At 38.8% G+C, this 24,014-nt stretch overlaps 1 protein-coding gene across 1 annotated transcript; it reads right to left on the bottom strand.

The window, feature by feature from the left end:
* Positions 1-11,076: 11,076 nt before the first annotated feature.
* Positions 11,077-17,699, bottom strand: fgf4 (fibroblast growth factor 4). The gene is made up of 3 exons (XM_073464982.1): positions 17,306-17,699; positions 15,317-15,420; positions 11,077-11,253 (listed from the first exon to the last, which is right to left on the bottom strand). The coding sequence occupies exons 1-3, from the start codon at positions 17,697-17,699 to the stop codon at positions 11,077-11,079; spliced, it is 675 nt and encodes a 224-aa protein (XP_073321083.1).
* Positions 17,700-24,014: the final 6,315 nt, after the last annotated feature.

The following is a 24,014-nucleotide window of genomic DNA, read 5'->3' as shown; positions in this document are numbered from 1 at the left end:
AGAACAGCTTGTTTATTCAGTTAGAGAAAAATACATATTTCGATGCTTTTGTGTTTTCTTTACAAGGAGCTAGTCTTAATTTTAAGGAAGTAGTCTTAGAAAATGTTGTGATTCTAATAGGGATGTAACGGTTACCGGTGTCACGGTAAACCACGGTAAAATTCCCGACGGTGAAGGTTACCGGTTAAGTTTTAATTACCATGGTAACCGCCGCGGTCAATAACCACGGTGTGGAAAACTCGCGAGATACTTTATCCAAGTCTCCCTACGCAGGCGCAGCGTGCAACGTGCGCTTGTTATGTAGTGAAGAAGACATGGCGGAGGGAGGACGTGATAGTAGCGGCCCTCAAGGCATTTTTCCGCCTTCAAAGAGAACCAAATCTGAAGTCTGGGCATATTTTGGTTATTATAAGAATGCTCAGGGACAGCTGGTCGAGGATGGCAGCCCTATCTGCAGGAGCTGCAAGAAGAAAGTTGTTGCGAGGGGCAGCAACACATCCAATTTACTTACTCATTTGCGCGACCATCACCCTCAACTGTTCAGCGAATGCAAGGTAAATTAACCTTAAGCTCGGGTGCATGATGTGTGTATGTCGAGTTTTCTCTGTCTAATTTGCTGTTGTCACTAATGTAAACTGACCAGATAGTGGTATAACTGAACGAAGTTGATCCGTGATTTGACACGTTATCTGAACCGCTTATTAATTGTAGATTTCACTTTTTAAAGTCGACCTGATAATTCCCCTGATATTGATGCAGAGCTGCAGTGAGGAGGATTTGAGACAAACACGTACTGGGTGGACTGAGTTAGTGAATGCAAACTGACTGAGATGACTGACTTTCATCTCAGCTCCGTTCACCGGAGCAGCGTCTACCTGTGGCTCAGCAGCCATTAGACCAATCAGATTGACCGAGTCCATTGACAACAGACGAGCAAGCAGACAGAGACAGACAGCCAATATATATATAAGTAATATCAGAAATATATAATACTTGTGGATTATTTGTAGAATAGACTATATATAAAGAATAATATAAAATGGTGAATATAACAAGTGCCTAGATAGAGATAAGAGCCAAAATAGAGTATTCATAATTAATTTAACAATAATCCTTTTTGTTTTGATCTAAAAGATTATCCAACCTGTTTCTCACAAAAGTGATATGATCTAGATTGTGAGTTTTGTGATCTGTTGGTTGCACCCTTAGTATTAAGTAACAATGACAGTAATAATTAATAATGACATTTTCTATTCATTTTTTTCACAGAGATGGTCTGCTGGCCAATCGAGTGCTACTGCCAGTACATCTCATTCTACCTCTGTAACGCAGACATTAAAGGACGCGTTTCAAAAACAGGCTGCTTATACCTTAACCCTTTTAATATATAATAAATCTATTCAAATATAAATCTTGGTGAAATTATTTCAATTTATCAGTGTATCAGTGTTTTTTCAACATTTTGAAGACATAAAATACCGCGGTATACCGATAACCGTGATAATTTTGGTCACTATTACCGTGGTGTGAAATTTTCATACCATTACATCCCTAGATTCTAAGAATTTTCTGAGAAATTCTTCACAAGAAGCAATTCTTTGTACTAGGGCGCTGAAGTTGGTGCACACACTCAACCACGTGTCAAGGTGTTAGTATTGTGTTTTCAAATCAATTTGGGATCTCAAGGCTTCCGGAGACTTGGATTATGCTGGACAGGCAAAGTTTGTTTCCCTCACTTTTTTGTGTTTTAAAATAAGTCCCCATATATTTCAGTTGTTTCAGAGAATGTTGCAAAATTGTATTGCTGTGAATATCCAGAAATGTTTTGTGGACTAAGAAATGACTTTCCATCAGCATGAGCATGGGCATCGCAGCCATTACACACTTTATAATTACTAGTGTTCATCACTTTGAAAAAAGCAACACTATATTGACCATGACGCCATTTATAAAAGGGGAAAACATCCAAGAGGGTGACACTTTCTTTAGGCACTGTATTAGTGGGTCTGTGGTAAGTGGAGCAGACAGTCTTAAAAAGAAGGGATCTAAATTGCTCGCTTCAGTGGAACCCCTGGAATCAATGGCTTGCAGTGCTTCAAATACAACCTAAGATGAAGTGAAAAATGCAGTTCATGGTACATACACAATCATTTTTAGTAGTGGCAGTTAGGGGTGTGAATCTTGTGCTTGCAACCGCTGCCTTGTTTGAAGATAAACTTCAAGAACAATCTAGTGTGTGCACTGTAAATTGTCCAGGTGCTGCACTACTCTCTCAGTTGGGATTGGTCTTTTTTGTTCCATCAACATCACGCTACTAATTAACATTTTGAAAATCAATTTTTGACAATAGTGAGATTCTGAATTGTAGGAGATAAGAATCTTCATTCTAATGTAAATAGATTTTTTGCCACCCCTAGCAGCAGGCCCTGTATATACCTTTTCAAATACATGCCCAGCATCAGCAAAGTGTCTGTTCAGAGCTTGGCAAACCTCTTCCTGTTCAGAGGTCAGATGGTCAAAACATTTAATATGTGCATATAGTGGCTTTGTTTTTGTTTGAGTTAATTGCTTTCCAAAATTTAGCAGGGTTTGATGAGGAACAAGTAATTAGATAAAGGTAAATAATAATTGGATTTGGCAGCTCTCACAGATGATGTGCATTTATTTCTAAGCTGTCTAAATGACGATCAGTGTGTTGGACAAGTGACCATGCTCCATTCTTCTATGTAATTAAAGCTGATAATGAGGTGAAAACTAAGGGTTTGAGCTGTCTTTTATTCTGAAAAATTTGAATGGTGCATGATTGTTAATGATTGAAAGGAGGGATTTTGTGAATTCAACGTCTGGGATTACAGATGTATAATGTCACTATGCAAAAGCTCAATTAAAAAGCTACAGGGCAATGATCACCAATTCCGAGTTCAAAGACTCCAGAAGCAATAACTTTGTCAGTCCTATTGTTAAAGATTAAATCAATCTGGGTAGACCTGGAGTAGTCTTAGTGGGTTCTGGAATCAGCTGGAATAGGTTACTGCTAACCTCTTTGATATAAACAGCTGTATTATTCAGCCAGATTTTAAAAAACCCACAACAATGAATTTGTCATTTTAATATGGAGAAATAATGACAGAATTCCAATTTTTGGGTGAACTTATCTTCCCTGATGCCATGCGCTAATTTATAATGCATAGTTTCTGTCAGATATTTGAGGTCTCAACCTGAGGTTATTTTTGGAGTTTACAAACTCCTCCAGATTACACAGGTATTTCAAAGGCTGATTTGTCATCTCCATAATGGATTAACCTGTAAAGCCAGAGTGGAGCCCAATTGGGCTATTTTTTTGAGCACCTATGGTAACATATAACTGAAATATATAGTTTGGTACCTGATACGTTTTAAATGGAACATCACTTTATTAGCATAAAAGTTGGCAGAGGTAATGTTCAGATGTTTTGCTATGGTTTGCTAGAGATTTGGAGCTGCATCTGCATCATTCCTGAGGGATTCTAAAACTGTAATTTAAAAAAAAAATCTTTACGCTGTGTGCCAATTAAATTTACTTGGACCCAGTGACATACAGTATATACTTATACTCACACATCTGAACAAATATTTCAAGTGTTCCCTTTATTATGATACTCTGATTATTTGCCCAGGTGAGGTTCGCCCAGGGCGTCATGCAAGCTAGAAGCACCACTGCCCGGCAGGGCCTTTTTGTGCAGAGTTTGCATGTTCTTCCTGTTCTTAGGTTAATCGGTTACTCTAAATTGTCCGTAGGTGTGATTGTGAGCGTGAATGGTTGTTTGTCCCTATTTGTCAGCCCTGTGATGAACTGGCGACTTATAAAGGGTGTACCCTGCCATCACCCAGTGTCAGCTGGGATCGGCTCCAGCCCCCTGTGACCCTGAAGAAGACAAGCGGTTTCAGATAACGGATGGATAGATGGATGTCTTATCATGCTTATAAAAAGGCTTTCATGTCGTGTTGTGGAAGGTACAGTGGACACTAGACGAAGAACCACAGCATTTCAACATTTGTAAATGTGACACCATTGGATATTTTTTTAATGAGACTTTGGGACACTTTACAGTCGTGTTTGTGGTGACCAAAACCGGCAGCTAATTTAAGCCAAAACAGCATGTTTTTCTTACCCTCGCCAAGTGGTTTTTGTGCTTAAACCTAACCTGGACTTGTTCTGGACTTTGAGCTGTAGTTGCCCCAGGAAACACACCACCAAGACTATCTGTCGCAAATGCAGTGTCTCTGGCCTCATTAGGTAGAACTGATAGGCCGGATGACAGAGCAGCTGTAAGCCAGCCCAGAGGCACCCTGCCTTTCCACTCTACCTAATGCACCCAGAGACACTCTGAAGAGCAGCTCCAGAGGTTGAGTGACTCCGACAGGAGCAGCAGAAGACCGGGAAAGAGGCTGAAGCGGTATTTTGTTTACCCGCAAAACTAGCTACAACTCAAGGCGAGGCTGCACCCACAGGTGTCTTTATTTTGGTATGCTCCTGACCTGAGGGTGATAGTTGCTTGGTTAAAGTGTCACTGAAATGTAATAAAACCTTTCTGGTAAACAAGGAATATCCGTTATATTGTTCAGTTCTAAACCAGCAGATTCCATCAAATCCAGCCGTCATTTTACCCTACAGAACATGGAAGTCACTGGTCAACTGTTGCTGCTACTGCTGATTAGTTTGTTTGGGTTATTGTGTGGCTTTGGTGTTTGAACACATTACTTGAAAATGATCAACTGGACCTATTCCAAAACCTTTGCACCTTGTCATTTAGATCTCAAAATATGTTTAAAAAAATAGGAACCAGGTTTAAAGATAAAGATTGTTTATTTAAAAGTTGTTGAAATTATCTTCCTCTAACTGTTAAGACTTAATGAAATAATTTGTTTTGTATGGCTGCACCATTCCATCAAATGGATGGATGGATTTGAAATGTTTGTGCATCATTTATTTGTTTTACATATTTACACAAATAACTAATTTGGTGAAAAGTTTGGGAACTTGGAATTGAAAATAATGACTGATCAGACTGATAATGACTAATCAGTGCTTCTGATTAACTTAAGGGCACTACTGGAAACTAACCAACTTTTAATTACACAGGGCCACTATTGGTCCCTATTGTGAACATGAATATTCTTATGGACATATTGGTACCTTTGTGCACTCCACCAATTTTACACATGATGATGAGTTTACTTGTGATGAGGAGTACTGTACAGGCTGTGAAGACTGTCATATAATGTCTTCTGTGTTGCTTGTGGAACTTTCTATCTTTACCTTTGGCTGGTGTAGGATTGAGAGGTTTGGGGCATGATTCATACAAGGGGAAAAAAAGTCAGGATATCTTGATCTCTGTTGCTTCAGTTTTGACTGTTCTTTTTGAAAGCAGTTTATTGAGTTTCCCTCAACTTTATGGAAATCTAATTGGACTACTAAAAGTAGATGAAAGTACTGTAGACTCTTGTATGCTGGTGTTAATTGTTATTTGTTTGTACTATTCCACAGCTTGACTCATATTGTTACTATGTAATGTTGAAAGGAAGCCATGGGTTAATACTAAGTGCTGTGTCTATAATTACCATGACCTGGATGACATCAACATGGGTTTATACATTTCAAGACTGAAATTTTGAGAAACTGACATTTTCACAAACTTTAGGTGTTGACTTTCAGTCCATAAACATTGCAGAAACTTGAGTTTGTCTTGTCCTTGAAAAAATATTTAAACGGATTCAAGGTGACAATGAGCTTAGTTGTCTGTTTGCTGTATTTGTGGATGCACACATCTGGATTACCCCCAGTCACATGCTGTCAGTGTTGGGCAAGTTACTTTCAAAATGCAATATATTACATATTACTAGTTACTTTCATTTTAAAGTAATATATTACGTTACAATATTACTGTCTGCGTAGAGTAATATATTATTTATTACACTACTTTCAACAAAATGCCCAAATAACCTATATAATAACAATGAAATAGCCTAGATCTTGTTAAATAAAGGAATGTCCTTGGACACAGTGATGAGCAGGCAGACAGTCTGATATATTATGAGATAGGAATAAATATTTTTAATTGTAGGCTCAGTCATATGAAACACAATAGACCTATACCTTCTATAACGTAGCCTATAATGACATGACAAGACAAAAATCTCTTTTTCTATGCCTTTTTATTTTAGTCCACGGAACAAGGAATGCATGAACATATGTGATTCAAGAATGAAAATTAAAGTGCTCTCGGAGGATTAGGCTTCATCATTAGGCTACAATATATGGCTCATTTCAGTCACACAGAGACTGAACAAAGAACTTATAGGCTCGGCTATATTAAACACACGCAGAGCCTATATTAATATCTCATGTTGTTGTAACGCGTTACATGATATAACTGTAGTAATATATTACTGAAAGTATTATTAGTAATGCATTATATTACTCCGTTACCACTAAAAGAAATATATTACTGTAACACATTGCTTTTGTAATAAGTTACCCCCAACACTTCATGCTGTAGGATGTTGAGAATGTATGTGTACTGTATGTGTAATCCTGTGTAATTGCTTTTGCTCTGTAGGATATAGAAAAGCCTCTAGTTAAACTCTCTTGATCACTCGTATATTATGTTGCTTTATGTTATTTACAATTCCCCAAACCCAACAATTTGCATTATACCATGAATATCCTCAAGTCATGTGTTATTATATATAGGCCTACATATTGTAAGATTAAATTATAGCTCAAAATTATTAGTATTAATATGGTGCTAATGATTATCTTCTAGCAACCTGCTAATTATTCGTCCAGCTAGATAACAGCCTAGTCCACTTAACAATATCAATAACCGCACTTGTTGCGCATCTAAGAATAGGCCTATTAACACACATTAATTTAGGGGGAATAATTAATTGTAATTCAAAGTAAAGCATTCGCAAAAATCAAAATTCAATCTGTGTCATGATGTAGTTCGAATATTATTTCTGTCCTACATGATTCAAGGAATGTTTCATAAAGTACACATTTATAATAAGTTCCTCTACACCATGTTTGTTTTGCAATGAATTGTGGGTAATTAAATCAGTGAAGCTTGTTGAAGTCTGCGAACCCAAGCTGACTCTCTGGAAGTCTGCAGAAAGTCTGTTCGAGGCCTCCAGTGGACTGGATACATTGTGGGTTTGAGCAGCCCTCCCATAAACTTCTTTGTTTTGTTTTACTGTGTCATTGTCTGTTTCTGTTGTTTAATGGCAGTTGTAAAACAACTTTTAGGCATGTAACTGCCACTAACTGACTGAGTGTGGATCAGAAGGGTTACACTCTTGCCCATTGACAAATTCTCTTGCTATTGTGTGGCAGTCAGAAGTATTCTTTGTATGACTGCATATATTTTATTAACATAAGGAATACATGCACTGTTACAACCCTAGATAAAAGACTATTGTATGACAAAAACACAGATACCAACACACCTTACATTTACATAATGATTTTATTGTCAACTTCCCTTAAGTTAGACTTTATCCATGTGCATAGCACATACAGTGTAATATTTTATTAGGCCCTGTATAAAACTACAGGACAACTGATAAAAGTAGTTGATAGAAAATTGTCATAAGACCACAGGACTCAGAATCATAGATAGTACAGTATCATCATCAGTTCACAATGGAAAACCTTTTCCCTGAATGCACATGTCCAGACGTTTGGGATGCTGTTGGGCAGTATAATAAAATCAAAAATCGAGCGTATCTGTGATCAGAGACTGTCAACCAGCACCTTGGTGTTAACCATTTGGATGGTTTGAGCAGAAAGTGCGCTACACCAGTCACAGCTGACTTTAAGAACTACGCTGGTTTGGCTGAATAACCAAATGAGCAGCTGGAGTAGAGGGATGACCCTGGGTCAATGACTGAGGGCAGAAAGGTATTCTACTGTAAACATGATGCCCGCCATGCAAAGCAGTGATACTGGAGAACACTGAGCACAGCTGTGAGCACCAGACACACCAGTATACCTGCATGCATCACTGCTGACCAGCTTGGAAAGGAGATTTAAACAGCCACATTGTAACATGAAATGTTACTGGACCAGCAGAGGGTTGCACTAATTCTGAAAATGTATACAGTGACATGTATCTCCCAGTTGTGAGCCTGCATTGCTTGGATCAGACTTGACATCCATAATGGTTTGAAAGAATCACAGCCTAAAGCCACTATAGTGACAGTTTGCATTCTATTTTCTTGAGCTATGTGTGACTTAATACCTAGCATGTGCATACAGTGTGGCTGGCCTCTACAATAATGCTAATCAGTTCTACTGAAGGCACTCTTGCTCAACAGAAAAAAAACAGTACTATCCTAAACAGGGGTTTGCTGGTTAAATGCATACATGCTATCATATGTGGAATGTTGAAACTGAGATTTCAAACCTCTTAGATAAAAGACTGAATAAGAAAAAAGGAGAGTATAGCAAAGAAAAAACTGTTAAAATGTGGTCACCTATCTCTCACCAGTCCCTTTTTTGACCGGGGTTTTTGATGATCGCTAGATTTATTCATCACTTGCACCAAAGCCAGCAAAACAAATGCACCTCGCGCCTTCAGACATCAACTTCCACCCAGCTATGTTGGTTTAAAACTGTCCTCCCCCGAAATGGAATACCAGCACCTTCAGTTACTTCGAGGTTATATTTACAAAATATATAAAGAAAAATATAGGGTTACTGGCCCTAGCCTATAGTACAGTCAAACAGCTGTCCGTAAATATTTCTCCCATGATTATCCTTTCTAAAAGTACATCATAGGGTAAAGATAGTCGGAACGTGACAAGGCGCAACTAGGACAACATGGCCCCAGAGCTAGGCTGCAGTCAACTGCAGAGACTCACAGTGAGACAGAGAGGAGAAAAATACAAGGAAGAAGGAGTCTGGGAGACATGTACACTAAACTGAACTAGTGCATGGAACAGCTTATTCTGTAGGAAGTTAGCTAGAGCTTGAAAAGGGGTGTTGGTTTAGTAAAAGAGAGGGTACAGAAGGAATAGCAAATTGGTTGTACCGGAACTGCAACAAGGTTTGTATCCTCACCAAAATGTATTTGTGAGCTTATTTTATCTTGAGTGTGTTGTTATTCATCACTGCACGAGGAAATGACTGGAGGGGAAATTCACTTAGTAAATGACACTGATGTATAGGTTGGGAAATTCCTTTAAAAACCTGAAGGAAGATTGTGCCTCACTATAAAAAACATTTACGGAATAGTTCATTATGTAGAAATATGCCTAATTGCTTTCTTGCTTGAGAGTTAGATGTTCAGATTGATACCACTCTCATGTCTGTATTGCAAATACTGTATGAAGCTACAGCCAACAGCTGGTTAGCTTGGCTTGGCACTAGCTAGCCTACCAATATCAAGCTTGTGCACCCACTTTGGATTAGCAGTTACAGTAAAGATTTCTGCTTTAAAAAAGGGTGTTAATAACATATTTTTTTGCTGTTTCTTTTGGGGTTGGGGTTGTTACATTTTAAAACAAGTGAGCAGTTAATGATTGAATTTAAATTTTTAGATGAACTTTTCTTTTAAGCTCACTAACACTATATGTCAAGTCCTCATACGAATTGAAGTATAAAATGAAGTATAGTCATTGGAAGGATCAGGACAAGCCTTTTATACTGAGTGACATGACACCTAAGGGTGATGACCTGTTCATCTATCACTGAACAAGAAAGGAAATAAGCATTTTTCCAAGATGTCAAATATTTTTTTTAAATCCAAAAACATTTAAAGTAATTCTAAAGCAAGACAATGTAACTTTTGCTGAAAAGCAGACGTTGTAGCTACAAGTGAAAATTACAGCAGTAAAATTTAATAATGACTGTTAGTGTGTGTTTTGGTGTTATGAATTCAACCTTTGATTTGTAAGAGTAAGACTGTGGTATTTCTTCTATCAAAAGTTAGATAGAGTTCCTTTAGGTCAAAGCAAAGATGACTAGGTGATGGTGATCAATTTTGGCACAAAACAGGCAATATGGCAAATACCTGTTCAATTTTCACAAACTTCCCCAGTCCAGAACAATGTTGCCCAACAATCTCTGCCATCCCCAGCAGAAGGACTTATTTGTTCCCATCCAACAGCTATTGGACAATCAGAAATAACTTGACATTAAGAAACGTCCTATTCCACAGTCAAGGCTATGGTACCTCCATTGTATTTCAGCTCTTTGACCTTGCCTTTACATTCCCAAATTCTCCACTTATATAATGTCAAAGAGGATGCCTCTCTCTATCTGCAGTCTTATAGGTCTGACTGAGATTGACGGCAGGAAAGTTCAGAGTTCATCCCCCCTCGGTAGAGCTATAAACAGAGCGGTGGAGGTTGTGGGGGTTTTCAACTCCCCCCTCCTACTCTCCTCACTGCCCCTCTCTCCCCGACAGTAAGATGATACTATTTCAATTAGACTCCAGTGCCACACAAAAGAGTTGGAGCGTTGGGCAATAAGTGCCACTTCTGACATCAAAGACATTCGCGCCTAATCTCTTTCTTTTAGGCTAAGACTTTAAAAAGTCCTGTTTTAGTGAAAATATATATATAAAAAACAAAACAGTAAAGTCATAAATGTCTCCTGTGCACTGCTGCATATTTCCTCATCAGTGCAAAGAAAACCAACATCTGAAGACAGGATTTCATTCCGTAGCAGCAAATATCTGATAAATTAGAAAATGAAAACATAAATAATGTGTTTAGCATCTTGGATCTTACTGACCCACAGTAAAAAGACAGGCCTTCCTAAAAAATATAAGCTGTGAAACATAAATTTAAATATATGTATATATATATATATATATATATATATGTATATATATATATATATATATATATATATATATATATATATATATATATATATATATATACATATACATACACACACACACACACACACACAAAAGATTATATCAAATATGATACACTTGCATAAAGCTTGGAGTAAAAGTGCATCATAGTCTGGAGTGCCCCCCCACTGTCTCCATATTGAGGTGAAGTCTATTTTTGAGGCCACTAGATTCTTGGCAAGAAATGTGTCACCGTCATGGCGGGTGACACTCGGTTTCCTCTTTTTGTTTTGCCATTCTTACTCAGGCCGATGTACATCCTTGGGTAGACCACCGACTCATAGGCGTTGTAGTTGTTGGCGAGAAGCTTTTCTCTAAACTTGCACTCGTTGTTGTAGTGTAACTGAAAGAGAAAAGAAGTAGATATAAGGATTATTTGAAAATGCTGATTGTTTGAAGGCAGAGACAAAACAAAGATGCCAGGACAATTTTTCTTTTTTATTGGGGGAGTGGGGAGGAGGAGTCTGCATTGTTCATAGTGATTACTATCAAACAATTGCTTTATTTCAGGGCTATTGTACAGGAGCTGTTTTAGTCAGAGATTTAAACAAAAATGAGATTGTGAAATGATTAATGTTGTGAGTAAGGCAGGATTCAGGATAACATGCTCTGATTGTGCTATTTTCTCTCTGTGAGTTGAGTAATAGCTTGTGACCTGGCTCTTTCCAATTTAACTTAGTTATTTACTCATTTTTGGCTATTGCTTTATATTTATCTGGTGTTGTATTCTTAACAGAACCAGTGCTGTTTGTCCACGTGGGATGCTCAAATATTTGTAAAATTGTAAATTCAACCCAGTGTTTCCCATAAATCAATTAGACTCTGGCAGCACACAAAAGTGTAATTTGGCTCGCCATAGTCTCATAATGATCCGATATAGCACTGTAGATCTCTAATGTTTTGTGCCATTGCTTCAGCAAAACATCCTTGACTCCCAGTCAGTCAAGCCCCCCACCCCCTGCTGTAGCTCATATGCCCTCTCTCACACACACAAACACACACATACATGTCATTTTTCCATATACATCTGCCGGCCTGGCTCTCCTCGGTTTGACTTGGAGCGGCAGCCCAGTATATATCACTGGGATTTGCGTGTCTTAAACCAATGACGCGCTTGTCCCGATCCCCACAGTACAATTGAAGAATCACCGCTAACAAAGTGGCTCCACTAATTCAGGTACGAACACCTTTCATTTCCATAACTTCTTCACAATAAAAGCCCCCCGTTATTTAGTCATTTAAAAGCTTTTATTATAAGCAGCACTACAGGAAACGTGTTTTCAGCAGCAGTAACTAAACATGACTCCTGAAACAGCTGAAAGTGAACATAATGAAATAGTCAAACACAGCAGATGCTTGAAAGTACAAACGGGACAAGATAAACTTAAGAGATTCAGTTAGAAGCTACAAAAGTACTGAGAGCTGAACACACTGACTTTTATGTCTTTCTCTCAGGTTTCCTGCACAGACATGAAAGTATCGATTTGAAACGCACACTTGTTTGAGGGAGAGATGGGTGAAGTTACAGTTTGGCCGCAGTTGCAAGACATCACCACAGCCCACTTGGAGGCGGGGCAGGTGCGGCTTGGCCCTACTCCGGAGCAGGTCCATTGAGTACACACATTAATATGCACGTGCACTCCAACTGTAGCCTCAACCAGACATGACAATTATTATCTGGTCTCTCAGTCAAGTTCACTTACTCTGGAGTAACTAGTTATTAATCAGTAACTAATCACCAGGAAAATCTAGGTGCTGTATCATAGGCAACTGGACTTGTTTCAAATCACCAGGAAGCAGACCCAAAGCTCAGTGTTGTGTTTTTTCCCCTACATTTTATATTTTCTACTATTTCTGATTTATGTTCATGTTTTTTATGATATAGCCTCCTATTTTAAGTGCACCAGATTGATGCAAATTTTAAAATGTGCAAAAATTTCTATCGGGGGCCATAGTTTCATAAACTCCTATGGGAAACACTGCATTCCCATGTTTGTGTGTAAAGTAGTGTTGTCACAATACTGGAATTTCTAACTTTGGCGCAAAACCTTGAAAAATATTGACATTCAAAACCATGTTTGATACCATGGTGAAAATACTGACACAACATTGAGGGCATACAATTACAAATTTTAGGCTATAACATTAACATCAGGGACGTGGCACTCAAATGAAAATAGCTGATCCACCCTTAAGGTCAGCGGGTTAGGCTTAGGGTCACAAGGTTTAACAAACCATACAATAACTTAAATTCTAAAAACATAAGGGGAAGCATATCACCAGAGTGAATGACAACTGATGCTCTTTGCTAGCTACCATTAGCTAATTAGCTAAGTTAGTTTGTCTGAACCGGTACCTCAGATCACATGGGGAGTCACCAAAGGCGATGAGGCCCAGCTCAGCAGAATTTGACAGCCTGAGAGTGAACGCAGCTGGAAACCACAAAGGGACTGAACACAGCCTCCAAGACCGAGGCACAACACAGTTCATAGACATCTTTGACAGAATAGCAACACTGTAGTTTCCTCACATTCTGTTGATAATGTTTTTTTGTTTTTTTTTGGTTTTAAACTAAAATTCTGGCCATTAGGTGTGGGTGATACAAAAAATGTGGTTTCAATCCGGTACTAAGTAATACAAGACCAATATCGCTGATACCGATACCGATACCGTATGATACTGATACTTTTTATTATTAGAACACAGGACCGTTTTTTAAAGGCATATTGCCTTACACCACCATCTCCCGATCGTCTTTAGGGATTGCAGGAGAGACTTAACAAGTTTAAGCTCAATTATATCTTTCACAATTATGCAAAAAGGTTATCATAATAGTAAACATAGTTTACCTTGACCCTGATACATATAGAGGTATATATATTGTTATTTTATCATTATTCTTGTTTTCAGTTTCATTAAATTAATTCGTTTAGATAACAAGTTTCAGTGGGCTGAATATATTATATGAATGTCTGAAGATCGTAATCTATATTTAATCAGTTTGACTAAAGTATTTATTTCATTGTATGTACAGTACCTGGGTATTCCCTGCATCTCTGAAAAGACCCTGCCAGTGAACTCTGTGTCAGAGGTCTGGGTGCTGAGGCATTTCCCTCCTCCTCCCGTCTTCTCTGCTGCAGTTTTCTTTCTCTTGTTTGTGTGTGTGTGTGTGTGTGTGTGTGTGTGTGTGTGTGTGTGTGTGTGTTTAAATAAGTTTGGGGTGGTGCACAGCCTTCCTACACACATCACAGTTCGCAACGTTTTAGTTTGCAGCTGTGAAATAGCTCCAAACAATGCACCTCTTTCGTTCAACCATCACTGCACGTCAGATTAAACTAGTCAGCTAGCTGTATGTGCACATTGTGCAAGTTGTGCACACGACAGGACAACAGCACAGCAGTGGAGAAGCAAAGAGCAGGCTTACATGTGTTCACGATAAAAGGAACGCTTTTCAACAGCTCTACTCATTCATGACTATGTGGGTTTAACGTAGATAAGAGAAACTGAAATGGATCCTTTTGTATCTATCCAATTGATTTGATCTTTAAAAGGAGTACAGAGTACTGATAGTATCGATATTTTGGGGTTGAATCGCACACCCCTTCTGGCCATATCTTACAAACTGCATCTTTAAGTAATTTAGTCTATTAGTGTAATGATTTGTCATTTACATATATGGTATGATTATTAGATTTTCAAATCTTTTCAGTTTGCATCATTAATAAATGCATTTTGTCAGGTCAAACATGTCAACCAAATTCCATATTACTTCTTTTACTCTTCAGTCCCAACAGGCCATACATCAGCAAGCTAGTCTTGTCTATTGATACAGTTATCTAAGTAACACTTGCCCTCTGTAGTCACTGGGTGTTATTATTGAGTAACAACTTCTCTGTGGTGCCACTAATTGATTGTAGTTTTATAACTTTTTCCTCTAGTGATGTGCAAATCTCCATCTAATGAGCATTTATGTTCTAACACAGCTAAACTTACAAACAGGTGGTACAACCTGTTCCTGAAAGTTTTGTTTCAGCGATTTAAAGTTTTGTCCGGTGTAAGAGTCATCTTTGCTGTTGTTTTTTTGCACAAGATCCTGAACTAGATTTTTTTATTTGAGTCTTAAAGTGTGAGTCATCGCATTATTAGAATTAACCCATTACAAGGGCTGTAGCACACCATGGTCATGTCCTATGTATTTCTCTGGGAATTTGTGAGTTTCATGAATCTGGAGGGACTATGGTGATTATTTGATATTGCTGATTCCAGTATTCTAGACTCATTAGCTTCACATCACTCAGCAGACAAATATAAAATCAACAAAGTCAGAGATTGATTTCTGGCAGTGCAGAGAAGGATTTGAATGATGCATGAGACAGTGGCAGACAGTCACAGTGTTCTACACTCACAGATCCGTACAGCTTTCCTCGCCGGCTCATGGCCACAAAGAGTCCACTGCGAACGCCCATCAGAGTCACCACTCCTCTCTCTACTGGAGAGATCTGCAGAAGACCTTCAGAGAAAACAAACCACACACACTGAAACATATTCTTCTGATGGAGAGATCCAATGTTGCTGCTCCATAGATTAGTTACTCTTCCCAAAAGATAAGTTAGACAGTCAGGAGCTCATCAGAAAGCTAAAGAGTTTCCATTTCTATTTAGGATTTGATCTGTAAATGCTGATGAGCACTTACATCTTCAAACAGTTTACAGGTGATACAGTTTGTCAACTATTTGATGCTCAATAACAAGCAGATTGACTTTAGTTGTTTTGTTTAGTTGTTTTATTGGGTTTGCCAGGTGTGGCCCTCTAAGCCTGATCTCACTCTGGGTTCATACCTTAAACAAATATATGTATGAAAATTTGTGGACTGCATTCAAACTGGGAGAATTCTTAAATGAAAGACAACTTTTCCACACCTAGTATTTCCAAGTAGTATAATTATTGGTGCAAATATGTAAACTGGATTGTTTAAGTTTTCCTCAGAGTAGTAACTATAGAACAACAGAAAACATGTATTCATTCATTTAGTCTATAATGGAGATGATGCAGACAGAAATGGTGCCAGGCTGTCAGCCTGACTAAATCAATCATTCTTCAAATGCACAGTGAAGCGAGGATTAAAGGGGACCAATCTAATTATTCTCATTATTCTATTGCCACTGTGCAATTAACATTTACTTCATAATGATACATTAAAGCAAAACACTTTTTTGCCAGTTTAAGGTTAACCAAGCTATTTTAACCCAACTGAACTCCCAAACTGGGCTCAAACTACTAAAATACCTCAGACTATCTGAAGAAAAATAGTGCGGTCATTTTGTGTGTGTGACATGATGTGAAATTGTGTGGGTTTCAGAAGTCACACAATGAACAATATTTCTTCTGAGGTTTGGTGTAACAACTGACCAAATAGCTCTCACTCATCAGTCACTGTGAGAGTAAATTAAAGTCATTAAATGCAGAGATATTTGAAGATTCAGTGAACCCCTGCTGGTGCAGTTTCTCACTTGGCTTTGACAAGCTGATGTGTTCCAGCAGGCTATGTGTTCGTCTCTCTCTCTGTGTGTGTGTGTGTGTGTGTCCTTTGTTACTGATATCATTTTAAAATGCTTTACAGTAGCTTGAATTCCTCACAGAGATTCTCTGTAATGTATCTCCCTGAATTTGTATGCCTTGTCTTTAAATAGTACAAGGAAAAAACAACAGGCAGCCTGTCAGCTCCACTGTATAAGGCGTTCTGTCCTGCACACGGGAGGACAGGGATTAGCTTTGACATGTTAGGTACAGAAATGTTTGAAATGTTCTCTTTATGTCTGCATGTGAGTCGGTATAGGACTTCGTCTGGGCCGGACTGCTTGGGTTAATCTGTCTTAACAGATGGGTCTAGGCGCCATGTCCTAACTTTAGTTGCTGGCTCGCCGCTGGCCTGGATCACAGCGAGCTCTGGTTACACACAAGGCGGAAAGCACCGGCACATGCATGCTCAGCGGCACTATGGAAGGACTCCAGATGTTGGCACTAACGCCTGGCACAATGGCTTATCTGTAGCCTGAAGTGCTCACTGACTGACAGCAGAAGCAGCATCTCATCCAGCAGCGTATACTGGAGTGAAAAGTAAAGGTTGGGATCAGGTGTCAGCAGGTGCCGTGGGCCTAACAGCTCCGTAAAACATGCTCAAATAACTGTATAGTGTTTTAGTCATTCTAATTCTCTAAAGTTCAGCCTGTTGACAGAATTTCTTAACTTCAACAGTAACCTTGCTTTTGTTATTTACGTTTGAAACCAGTAACTGTGAGTCAGACCTACACTTCCATCAGGCTGAACAAGTCGAAAGTGTGGAAATGGTCGGCAGGATATAGCCTAAATTATGATAAATAACTGACACAACTTACTGTGGCGGTTTTCGTTGTGTACTCCGGTTATTCTACCGTCCGGTAACACTTGAATATGAAAGCCGATCCCCACGTTGCAATAGAGGCGCCGCAACCTTTTTATGCCCAGGAGGTAGTCACTGTCCCGGCTTATCTCCTCCCGCTTTTCCCCCGGGATCCGCGCCAGGGACCGTGAGTAGAGGGCTTCCAAGCGATCCGCCGTCCCGTTCAGACCGGGGACGCATCCCGCCAGTCCGGTCACAAGGACCAGTACCAAGACGGTCTGCAGGGCCACCACAGAGCCCATCCCGGGTCTGGCTCTGAAAGCAGCCTCCTGACGTTTGCCTTCCCGATGAAGCGAGAAGAAAAAGAAGAAGCAGCGGCGCGGCAGAGAGCGTGTGGAAGTTGCGCTCATTCCCAGACCGACAGGCGCACTAACCTCAACGACGGGGCGACATTGATCTGCATGGACGCTGTGCAACCATGCCTCTATATTTATACCTGCAGACACATTACATCACAGCTCCACACTTAGAAGATTTCTACAAAGTACATTTTCACATTCCAGACTGGCGCAACAGACGCTTTATTGGAATGAATAGCTGCCTTATCTGAGAGAAAAGTCAGGAGTTTGTAGAAAATAAATGAATAAAGGCGTTATTATAGTAAAAAAAAACTTCTTTGTGTGCGGCTTTCATTATCAGCAGCAGAATATCATAATTTATGTATGGGAGGATGTAAAATAGGAAACGGCCAAGTTAACAGACCGTGGTGTCGAGACAGGAGACAGTTCTATAAATGAACAATAACAGGAAAAAACACAGGTCCAATTCAACCAAATGAAAAAAAGCGCTAACTTAAGACGGCAGAAGGGAAATCATGTCCCGGGCCCTTATAGAAAACAATGGTAAGACTAAATAGAGAGTTTGCAGCATGATAAGTAGGCTGTCATTGTCATTGCCAAGAGTTTACACAGTTCTGATATTACAACTGAAACACTCGTCAAGTTTGTCAAATGTCACATGTGTTAATAGACCAAATATATATATATATATATATATATATATATATATATATATATATATATATATATATATATATATATATAATATACCATATATATATATATATATATATATATATATATATATATATATATATATATATATATACACACACACACACACATCTAAAAATAAGTCCTGAAGAGTTGTATTATTTCAGCCAGGTCATGTTGTGTTAATTTCATTCAAACAGCCTTCACATGATTATTCTTACTTTTGGAGCTGAAACCACCTTTGAACTGTTGTAGGGCCACACCAAAATAAGTGGTCTCAAACACAATAAAGACAAAAAGCCTTAAATGCTTCTCTGAAATAATAGATTTTTGTTGAAGCATTTGTTGTTTAAATTATGATAATCATCTGGTGTCATGGCAGCATGTCTTTGATGTGTCATGCTTGACAGTCTTTCAGATGCACTGGTGCATTGCCTTGGATGTCCATTGAAATAAACCAAACTAAATAGCTCACCCTCCCTTTTACTTCAGCTTCTCATCACTGGCATTATCCCTGCTAAATCTATGTTGAGCACTAACATTTACCCTCTCTGCTGAGAGTCCCATTATTCATCTGGATGTTCTAGTAGTGAAGGTCTTCCCTCACTGTCGGCCTAAAGACACAATTCTTTGATCTCTGGGGTGGCTCGCTTCTGCTCCTCAATGACCACGCATGACACATTTTCTCACGTTCACATTTGGCTGATCCTCAATGTACAACTACATTGTTTCTTTGTGTGCTGAGAATGGCTCCCTGAATGCAGTCAGATCTCAGAGACGAGCCTGTGGTGTTGAGGCCCTGGTTGATAACTACAAACCCCCCAAAATGGCTGACATACCAACAAGTCAATAGGACCCAGTCTGGTGGACCAGAAGAGTTCTAAGATGAATGGACCAAATAATAGCCAGTGGCCCATCAAACCTCCATGATGGCTGACAAGGACCGGCATAAGGGCTGTTTTGTAAAACCAATCGACCGCCAGGACATTTATGTAAACCACTGATATGTTCACATTTGTACGTGTCATAGGCTTAATACCATGTTGACATTTATATTATAAATATTACATTCATAAAGACTTGTCATATCATATTCACATTACATGTTTATGACCTGATATTCATGTTGGTAGGTTTAGGTGATGGTGGTGGAGTTACAGGCAACAAGGCTGCCAAGCCAATGACTGCAGTTTGAGAATGCATTTCAGCATTTGTAAACGAGACTCCAAAAACAAGACAAAACAAAAACAGGTATTTTAAGCCAAAACATGATCTTTTCCTAACCCTAATCCTAATTGGCTTTTGTGCTAAAACCTAACCAGAGCGTAAGCACAGCATTGTGACAAGAGACATAAATAACTGAACGAAAGAAACACAGTTTTAACTTACACGTGGTTTTGCAGAAATGTACTTTGCCACCATTAATTCTGGTGATTGGGTTAGGGCAACTGATGACCTACTGGACCTGCAGGACAATTGATCAATCTAGGCTCCAGTATAGCTGTATGGCAACTGTATTACATCCAGGGGATATCATTGATAATACTATTACACCTTCAGGAAAACTGATGGATCGCTGGACCTCTGCACCATCAAAATGTTGCATAGCTGAAATTCCATCAGCACTCCAGGACAGCTGCTGAATTGTTTGAGCACCAGGACAGTCGAGCGATCCTAAATCTCTGAAGCAGAGGTCCACTCAACCTTTAGGGTGAACCCTTGAAGGAGGAGCCAGGTGGACTGGTTGACCACAGGATCTCCAGGATGACTGTTGCAACTGGATCTCCAGCAGAGCTTAAGCTGGCTGGTTCAGACTGTTCTTGAAAATGCAGGGAGGATGTTTGTGAGCCATGTAGACCAACAGGGCCTGTGCTGTTGCTGTCCATGGTTCTGCAATCCCACTATCACTTTTCAATAAAATGATTTTGAGATGTTGTCTCCTGCTCACCAAGACTTGTAAGTTATTTACAGCTTTATCTTTTGTTTATGTTGTATTGAAGTCATTGTGGTGTTAGGTTGCATGTATGCAGTGAATTATGGTAAGCGAAAGAGGTTTTAGATTTCAGTGTGTGACAGCTGGAATTCAGAGCTTAAAATGTCTCAACATTCAACACAAACATTTGTTTGCTCACTCTTTTATTCATCATTGAATCTTCTTATAATTCATAAATGCAACACATGACCATGCTTTTTAAATTTAATTAAAAAGCATTATCACTGATTATAAATATGGCGAAACTATAACGTATATTGACTCAACAGCACCCTACTCCTTTGTCTTTGTGGTTGCCTCGAGCACTGTTTTCAAATTAAAAGAAGACAAACTTAGAAGATGGAAGAACCTCAGAAAAAAGCTATTTTCCAACATATGGTGAGAAAAGTAACGCATAAAACGAGTGGATCTTCTGAATATTGGGAACATTATCAAAAAGATTCTCCCCACACGTGTACTAAGTCATAGAAATTCTCAAATGTGTGTCCGACACAAAGAGAATAGTTACCACATCAAAATCCCTATTATGGAACCTATTTATAGTATAACTGTTGGACTGGTGGGGCAAATATTTTTTTAACTGTACACTACACACAGTCCAACTGTCCCACTATTGCATGGTCTGTTATGCATACAGTAACAGAAGACAGTAGTGTCATGCTTTCCATAGAGCCCAACAACAAGGCATACATTTAGTGTCATACCACTTATTTTTTGTCTTTCATACATGAGCGCACACTCATACAGATATAGTTTGTTTTAAGTGAAATATAATTTTTTTAGGCCTATATTATACTGTTGTGTAGTGTAGGCATACACATGAACCTGAAAACTGAAATATGCATGCTCACTCATACATTACTGCTCATTGTATAACAGAAAGCAAAATCACTGACTGCAAAAAAGAGGAAACTCGCATCTAACGTCATGCGTCAAAACGAGTCATTTCACATGACCGCTCGAACATGAATGTATGACAAAAACAAACACAATAGAATTCAAGAGTTATTTCTTATCACTTAAAATATGTACAAAACATATTTTTATTGGACCTATTTTAGACTCAGTGTAGTGACATTCTTCAGCCATGGAGGCCAAAGCCCCCCCTGCCTCACTGCAAACCTGAGCACTCTGAGCTATGAATGTGAAAAAAGCCTTCAACTGTCAAACATTGTGCAGATTGTTAGAATGAACCTGACAGACAAAATAGTATTATTCTTTTTTCTCTGTTGGTATTCTCTGCTGATTCTAAGCACTTAGAATTACGATGACCTGGATGACTGAGAACCTTCATCAACATCTTTATGCTCTGATGACTCTTTGAGTCCAAACACTTGGACTTTACAGGTGTTTCCAGTAAATTAATAAAGGATTTTATCATATTTATTAGTCACTGTTCCTTCATTAGTATTTTTTCTGTGCATGCATCATTCTACACAGTGAAGCTCAAACATTCAACTGTAGCATCAAAGAGGGGGCCTTTATTTTGATCATTTGGGCAGAATTCATTCCATTTATTTCTTTTCTTCCCCTTATTTCATTATTTATTCCTTGCATTTTTATGCTGCAGTGAAATAAGTCTTACTACCTAGTGAATCACGCACTAAATGTTAATCGACCTGGATTCATAAATTCATGTAACACACGTCTGTAACTGTTAAATAGGTGTGCTACCAAAGAAGTTATGTTTTCACCCATGTCAGCCTGTTTAACACTGTTGGGGATTACAAAACTTTGACGAAGGATGGGAATAGACCCCATTAACTTTTAGTGTGGATCCGAAATTTTTTCTCACTTTCTTTACCATTGTGAGATAGAATGTTTTTAGGAGGCTGGTCTCTGTGAGGGAGTACACATGGGGACTGTTGGGCCTTGGTGGGGGTATGCACTCCATTGAGTGGCATTCAAGTTCTTTATGGTTTGCAGGAGAAACACAGTGTTGTTCCTCTCTGCACTAAACTGTATCGAGATTAATGACAATAAAGTCTCTCTTATCTCATCTTACATGCTGAGCTTTCAAAAACCATTACATTTTAAACCAGTAAACGTTTCGTTGGGCTGAAACATGGCTCTGCATTGCCTGCAGAGGACATTGATTAGCTCTACCATATGGGACCATTTACATTAAATGTTCCTTCACACAAGGCAACATGGCCACCCATGTCTGGAAGAGAGACAGTTATCGTCCTCTAGGGGTCACTATTTACAAGTGAACATGCCTGTACTGCAGTCACCTACTATGAGCTATATTTCACCATCCTACAGTAATTTTATAGTACAGTTTCAAAGCCTCTCAAAGGTCACCAGCAGACTGATAAAACTTGTTCAGTTTAAGGTTCGGAACATTTGTGTACTTTTGTGAAGTTGCCACTACTTGGAACAGTTATTACTGTGAGTACCTTTGAGTATTGTCTTATTGCAAGTCCAAAGGTTCTTCTTGTCCATGTATACTGATAATAAGTACATAAATGAACTTTCAGTAGTTCTGTGTCACCCCTTTTTTTTATAAGGACTGCTTTGCTAGCTGTGGTAACACATTCGATTCAACATAATTCTCTCTGGGCACCATTAGTCTATTTTTATACACATGTAACATGATAACTAACATTTTTAGTCATTTGTGTGAAATGTGAGATGAGTGTGCACTCAGTGTAAGAGAAAAAGTATCACCTTCTAATACGAAAGCCTTTTTAAAGGATTCATGTTATCAATAACTTTATTAATGGTTTGTAACACATAAACTAGTGCTTAATTGATCAATTCTGCCTTTAATAAGAAGTAATTTTGAGATCCAAAGGATTGTGAATCCTGTGGTTGGTTGTCTTTTGCAATTTCATATTACTGGCAATCCATAAATAAATGCTTAATAGGTTGTTATTGTGTAGATTTTGGTCTAGAAAGTAGCCACAAGGCATGTGGTCATACATGTTTTTATTAATGGTTTATAGCTGATCTATAAATATTAGTAAATAATTCATTTTGTTTTTATACGGCTGCTTATATATTATAAGGCAACTTGTAAACACAGTTTTTCTGAGGAACTTTCAGCTGGACAAATATGTGTCCCATTAATTCCTGGTTTCTTGCAGCTGTGGTGAAAATGACCCTCTGTATATCCCTTTCTGAATGATGGGCTGACAATGATTTAGATATTCTTTAATTGATGTTAAAATGCTATCAAAGGAATCCTTAACCCTGCACCCCAGCAGCCCATCGAATATTGTGGATGAATGCCTTTTTCTTTGCCGGGCTGATAAATCTTAGTAGGCCAAATTCTTCAGTGGGATGTCATGGACAGAAAGGGCATGTAGGAAGAGATTCAATAGATAAATGTGTCTAAATGAAACAGACAGGCACAGAGAGGGGCCACAAAAGGCCCTAACCTTCTGTAGTCCCACATTCCTATTGAGTAATATTAGAGTTTGGCATTCATAACAACATAGCAAGGTACTACACTTTGTATGACACAGTTTCTGCTTTCAGGGGGACCTGCCTTGTTTATCAAGTCTGTGGCTTTTGGTCGGTGTTTCAAAAAAAGCCCAAAAGTCTCAGGCGGCATCGTTTCCCAGGCCCCCCTTGGGAGGAGCTATTGTCCGAGCCAGGAAGCCTCCCCAGCCCGCAGGTATAGGATGACAAGGCTTTATATGCTGCTACCTATAGATGAGAGTGAGGCAAGGAAA

The sequence above is a fragment of the Pagrus major genome, chromosome 4 (genome assembly GCF_040436345.1).
Source record: "Pagrus major chromosome 4, Pma_NU_1.0".
In the NCBI taxonomy this organism is placed as follows: Eukaryota; Metazoa; Chordata; class Actinopteri; order Spariformes; family Sparidae; genus Pagrus; species Pagrus major.
The sequence above is the reverse complement of the archived record's forward strand: the minus strand, read 5'-3'. Positions and strand labels throughout refer to the sequence as shown.